The sequence below is a fragment of the Hippocampus comes genome, unplaced genomic scaffold (genome assembly GCF_001891065.2).
Source record: "Hippocampus comes isolate QL1 unplaced genomic scaffold, H_comes_QL1_v1.1 scaffold261, whole genome shotgun sequence".
NCBI lineage: Eukaryota > Metazoa > Chordata > Actinopteri > Syngnathiformes > Syngnathidae > Hippocampus > Hippocampus comes.
In genome coordinates this window covers 1088108-1094802 of record NW_017805824.1, presented here as the reverse complement: position 1 = coordinate 1094802, position 6695 = coordinate 1088108, and the positions used below count along the sequence as shown (strand labels likewise).

Below are 6695 nucleotides of genomic sequence, written 5' to 3'. Positions count from 1 at the left end.
ACACTGACATGTCCCAAAAGGTTTTGGAGCAAGGTTTGCTCAAGTTAAGCAGCGTACAGTAGCGTTAGCTTTCATCGGAGGACTTGTTTAAATCGTGGCGTTGTTCTGTTCCATGACGTACGCCTGATGATCGCTGGATAACATGGGTAAAGCACTGATCATATCCGTATTGTATGTCCACATTGGTTAGAACGTGCGCAATGTTGTCTAGCGCCTGTTCTGGTGCATCGTTATTATAAAGAGCTAGCCTGTTGTTAGCCAGCTCGCTAACGTCAATTTATTGCTGTTACAAGCGAATCGAACAAAAAGTAAGGGTGACAAGCATTTTGCTGTGCGGTGGTTGTGCGTGTCGCTTTTGATTCGAACGTGATGGGCACATTTCAGTGGTATCATTTTTGTTGATGTGGATTTACTTTCTGTTTAAGCTCCCCCTCCTCCTCCTCCTCTCCAGCGGAAGAATATCCCTTTTCTTGTCAATGTGGTGATACGGTCCTTTTACTCGTGGCATTCAGTGACGACGACTTGTTCGTGTAATGTTGTGGCACTGGGTGTGTGTCGCGGCATAGAGCGCCATCTAGCGGCGTATTTTGTATATGTTAGAGAAACTATCGATGATAATGAATGTCTAAAATCCAACAACTCTGGTTCTCTCAATTATGTATTTGTATATGTCAAGGCGTTTGAGTATTTATTTGATGTACCTGATATCCGACTTCGATGTACTAGCACACTATTTGTCCTTACTTGTCAGCAAGGGCATATTAGTCATTTGGGGGCCCATGTTTAACCCGATTCGGGGAACGTACACCTTCATGTACCACAAATATTTTAAAGTTTAATGTTTACCATTGACTAAAGTAAGAATTTGAGAAAGTTAAAGTACTGTACTTAGAATCCATCTTGAACAGTTTTATCCAACAAATGAATAATCTCAATGATTTTACTGAATTTGAACATATTTGAACAATATTTAATATTGTTTATCCATTAATGCTCACATCTTCGTGGTCAAAAACCATCACTTTTGTCTCTCTCCCTTTCATCTCTACTTCATCCCCCACAGCAAAGCTAAGTGACAATAAAATGAATGACATAAAAACTACTGCAGGTGGGTGGAGTGTCTTTAAAAGAAACCCCAAATTTTAACATTTCATAATTATAATATTGTGGTACTTAATTATGAAATCTTTGCCTAATTATGCTTCATGCTACCACCGCAAAATTAATATCCACCCTAATGCGGTGATACCACTGTGTTATTACTAACATATCTGGACCGTAGTGTGAGTTCCTCAGAATGTTGTACAAATGATCATTTAAAAATGTACACACTTTGAGAATTAGAAATAAAGTGTTGCATATTGATATTTTACTGTTTCCCAATTACTGTGAGAAAGCATTAACAGGATCAAATATTTCGCAAATACATCTAATTAATTATTGCTTATTACTTGATAATAATAATCTTGAACGTAATTTGAACATTTTTGTTATTTCAGAAGTGTGTATCAAATTGGTACTCCATTTGCATGAATCAGTGCCTCAGAAGTAGCTCTCAGTTTGCAAAAGGTTGGTACACCCTGGGCTAATGTAAAATAGTTGCTGATGTGGTCATTGTTTCCCAGTTGAATTTAGCTTTCCTTTGTCATCAAATGTCAGATTACTTTTTAGACAAACCACAGCAGTTGTAGTCGTCATACTTCTCTTGAATTTGTATCTCTCTCTTGATGAGATTAAATTAATTGCCTACTAGTACATTTTCATGCATTCCAATAGTAACGTGAGTTTTATTTCATCCAGAATGCCCAGTATATTCAACGCATATTTAGTGGACGCATTTGTCTACTAAAGGAACATTCTGCCTGCCCGACTAGCTTAAGGGCTAACATTTCCGTGTTGGCTCTACGTATCCCGCAATGCACTGCAGCGCCCTTTACGCGATAGATCAGCTGAGCTCCAGCGTCGCCGCAGTGAGCACGCGCCCGTTAGCGGCGTGTGCGCGCCCGTAGCCGGAGCTGCTCCGTGGCGGCTCAGACAATCCCAGTTCTTTTTAAAAACGGAGCCCGTTCATTGGATGTACCGTTTTAGTTTTATCACCACCGCAAGGATGTGACGCTCTATATGAATGTTTTTTTTTATTTTTTATTTTATTTTATTTTATTTTTTTTTTGCCTCTCTGAATCGACGGTCTGGAAACATAAATCATTTTCCACCTGAAGCAGCGTGGACGGGAAACATCCTGGGGGTGTGGAAGGGGATTCCACCTCTTTTTTTTTTTCTTCATTCCCTGTGTGTGGACTATAATATGTCCAGGCGAAAACAGACCAATCCCTTCAAAGTTGATTGTAGGTATTTCAGATATCTATGTACTGTGTGTTTGTTGTGACTACACTTAGGTCTGCTGGGGTTAGTCCAGCTGTTTGTGTGACTGTCAACAGAATTACCGAAAGTATACCTGGACTGGTTTGTGTCCTACAAGAATAATGTAATGCAGGGGATTTGAGTATTGATGTGTGAGACAACTGCAGCTCTGCCTGACGTCTGCAGAAGCTTGCTAGTCACACGTAGAAATGCATGGAGCCACATGACACTGTATGTTATTACATGTTTTTACAATGGCTATTTTCTTCAGTGCCACATTTGGTTCACTCATTGTTTGAAATTGTCCTGTGACTGACTAGTGGTCAGTCGAGGGTGTACCCATCTTTCACCATGAGATGGGATATAGGGTAATGCCTCCCAACCCCACCCCTTCAGGCATGTGTGTGGTTTGAGGCTGTCATAATGTAGTGTAGTATTGAGAGAGTCACTCTTATTATTTTGTTAACTAATAATAATTTTTAAAAAACGTTTGGAAACATATATATAGTGAGGTCTTGTTTTAGAGGCTAAATTTATTCCGTGACCATGCTCATCACGCATATCATCTTTCACTATTGAAATGCATGGAAATGCCATAAATCCATTCCAGCCACCCAAATGACATCCGGTGTTTTGGAAATTATCACTCTTTGGCCACCACGGGGACAGTGTAATTCACGATACACAAAGAAAACCGTCTCTTCTTGGCACAGTAAGCGGCATTAATGTTTTTCACAGATGATAAAGAATATATGGCTGGGGGTATTATTATATATGCCCATTGTGATTATACAATGCTCGTTTATGTGTGTGTGTGTGTGTGTGTGTGTATATACCCCCTAAGAGTATTCAATACTTTGTAGAGGGTACGTGGAAACATTGAATAATTTATTTAAAGGCATTTCATAAGCCCATCAATAAAATGGTGCACATGCACATCTTCTTTCCCCAGGGAGACAATAACCTGTGTCACAGCCATATGTCAACTCAAGTGTCTCATTGAAGCTCGGGTGACTGGTTAAAAAGAGAGTAAAACTGCTATAAGTGGGTCGAAAGGACCTTTGAAGAACTGATTGGACACATGCAAACCAAACGGTTTAAACGCATGTATTTCGACAGCCGTTCCACACTTTGTGTTTATGAGTGCATGTGAGTGAGTCCCGTTTTTTTTTTTTTAATAATCTTTATTGAACAAGTCAGAATACAATTCTCAGTAAACAGAAAACAAAACGAACATGTTATTAATACATACATATATTACAAACGTTTAAACAAAAAAGTAGCCAGGGGATTTTTAGACAAAAATTTCAAATAAGGAGCATATAGCCAGAGGAGTGAGTCCCAAGTAGCGCACCGGCGAGCAGGCTGAGTGACACAAGAGGCAAAAAAACAGCAAAGGTGAATGTTGAAAACACATTCAAACAAACACGCATGTAAATGACCATTTATGGAGTCGAGGAAAAAAAAAAAAAACGATCTGGTCCGTTTTTTCCTCCCCAAGCGATAAGTCGATCCAGTAATTATCAATACAATCCTGGTTGGCAACCATTAAAACTTTTAGCGAACATCTTTGCGACCTTGAACGAACCCTGACGAAAAATCGATATCCGCTAACATTGCAAAGTTTTGTCACTCAGTGGCCTTAAGGCTAATCGCTAAAGCCTGTTGAATCTGACTGAGCGGCGAGGGTTGGCGAGTGTTTTGCGAACTGCCCGAATGAGAATTTTCGTCAGGGTTCTCTCAAGGTTACAAATACGTTCGCCAGATGTGCATGAACAGTTTTAATGGTCGCAAACAGATTTTCCTGTCGCCATGAAATTTTGAACATGTTCAACAATTCAAAACTCTTTGAGACCGTTAGAACCGTTTGTGACCTTGAACGAACCCAGATTACAAAAAAATACCAAAAACATAAAAACATTCGCTACGTGCACACACTCGCAAATATGCGCCGCTCCGCGAGGTACTGGCTTAACCATTAAAAACACAAACACATACATGATTCTTTTCGAATAGATTACCTTTGATTGAACCCCTACGTCACTGCTCCCATTTATCGACTCTGTATTTAGTTCCAAGGTCTTTTTTTCTTTAGATCAGTATGACATCATGTGATGTACAGTTAGTTTCAAAACAGTATCCGAGGGGCTCAGTTTTCCATGATAATAAGCACATTTCTGCTGATGTCCCAGATTCAGAGCAGAACAGCTCATAAAATCAGTTTTCCTGTCTTTGAGCATTGATTAACCTTTAATGAGTTGAGTGTGATAACAGAAGACTAAAAAAAGCCATTCCACTTGATGCTCCACTTCATTTTTTATTTTATATTTTTTTTTCACCATGGTACGCTTGGGAACGGAAAACTCTGATCTGGCTCTCGTTTGAACCACAGTATATGGTGTGACATCTTTGAAGTGACGTCTCACGATGCAAGGCTTGGGAATCACTGCTGTACTGTACTCCTCGATGGACATAAAACTAAAAGTTTGAGCTGCAGAGCTTGCTGGAAACATGTCTTAAGACATCAAGGCGATTGCCGTGTGTAATCTGCTGAATTTCTGCATGCTTCATGCTGCTTCTAAGCATAGTTTCTCTATCCAGGTTTTGAAATACATCTTGCACTTGTGACTGCTGTAAGCTGTATAAGCTAATGAGCTCATTCGCTACCCTGCAACGGTCTGCGGTGGGCGCCGAAATCCTTCAGGCACGCCTAATTCCGTGTAATGTCACCACACCTTTTTGTGCTTTTGGTGATTATTTGTGAGCTCTTTGAGTTCTAGTACACTACCATCGTCCAATGTTTGACACATCTTTTTTTTTTTTTTTGTTTTGTTTTTTTTTTGGTGGAGGAGCAGACCAGACAGGTTGACAAACACACAAACAAACCAGCTTGGAATTCCGGGCAGTTGTGCACATTGCAGCCACAAAAGCATCTCCTCTATTCGGAAAAAGGCTTTCTGCTAGACCAGGGGTGTCAAACTCATTTTAGTCGCGGGCCAATTTGGAGTTACGTCTTCCCTCGGAGGGCTCTTATGACAGTGAAACCACAAAATTGTTACTTGTACACAACAAATTAATAGATTACTAGTTTTGAAATCAGTCAATAATAATAGTTTGTTCAATTATTGTTCAAGTGAGTGTGTACTGGGTAACAAAGTTATTGCAAAATCGCAACGTTATTTATTCCACGTGACAATCTGACATTTCGATACAGATTTTAGCAATTTTACACACATGATTTGCTTCCACGGGCCACACAAAATGACCTGGCGGACCAGATCTGGCCCCCGGGCCTTGAGTTTGACACCTGTGCGCTAGACTTTGAAATGTGACTGTAGGATTTTCTGTTTATTGATGTTGGACCGGGGACTTTGGTTCTAGGTCATCCCAAATATTTTTGTTCGGGTTGAGGTCAGGGTTCCTAACCCCTTTTCTTGGGACAATAACTGGGTGTAGGAATGTTTGAAGACCGTATTACTTTTATCCAGGAGGATTTGCGTCTGTCTTTTTGCAGGATTGCGATTAAAGGCGCAGTTTGCCCATTGCCCTTTGAGCTCGGTCTGCATTTAAATGTTGATTTGAGGGTGTATTCACACCTGCACTGTTTGGTCCACTTTAAACGGACCAGACTTCATTTTCCACGCTACTCCGGACCTTTTATGCAGGTGTGAATATACACAAATGAATCCAGGTGCGGATAAAAAAAAAACTAAATAAATAAACGGACCGAGACTCGCTTTGTAAGGTTTCTTTTCACCGGAAGACCGATCGTCACACACGTCGACGTGTTTACAGAATATAGTTCACCTGAAAAAAAGTCCAGTGTGAATACGAACAAAAAAAGGACACCAACGGACTTTTCTGGTGTGAATATACCTTTACTTTCTTTTTTTGTGAAGTTAAAGTTGCGTGCTTTGCTGGCCGGACATTCCGCTACTCCACAGAGCATTACAGTCTGGTATCGGCAGCAGACGGGTGAATGGAAAGTCTTCCTAGCGATTCGTCTTTTTCAAGCGTTAAACGTCGACGCGGAGTCGTAAAAGTCAACTCGTCGACCATTCGGTTGAACTCCCAAATACGCATCCATTGGATCAACGTTTTATTCAATGGAATTCCTTTTAAAAGTAAGATCCAGAATCCTTGTGAGGATGTAAAGTAAGAGGGGCGGCATTTCCTGCAGGTTCAGACAATGTTTAGTGTCTGGATGTTCGTATTTTGATAGCGACTGAAAGAAGAATGAGAATGGATATGATGAATTCAAGTCCTTTTCATTGATTGGCACCCAAGTCGAGTTTTGGTGTCCTATCTTTTGCCGGGTTTTGTTTTCCTCAGCC

The 6695-nt window shown here is 40.4% G+C and overlaps 1 protein-coding gene across 4 annotated transcripts in view; it reads left to right on the top strand.

The window, feature by feature from the left end:
* Positions 1 to 23: 23 nt before the first annotated feature.
* The window catches only part of znf821 (zinc finger protein 821), a 19259-nt gene continuing 12587 nt past the window's right edge, over positions 24 to 6695 (top strand). For 2 of the 4 annotated variants that reach the window (XM_019886706.1, XM_019886709.1), the window contains exon 1: positions 1970 to 2345. In XM_019886706.1, coding sequence (XP_019742265.1) covers positions 2126 to 2345 — 220 coding nt within the window. In that variant the 5' untranslated portion in view covers positions 1970 to 2125. Of the gene's footprint in view, positions 147 to 1964; positions 2346 to 6695 lie in introns of those variants that run through there. The other 2 variants (XM_019886708.1, XM_019886707.1) reach the window with 2 other exon arrangements.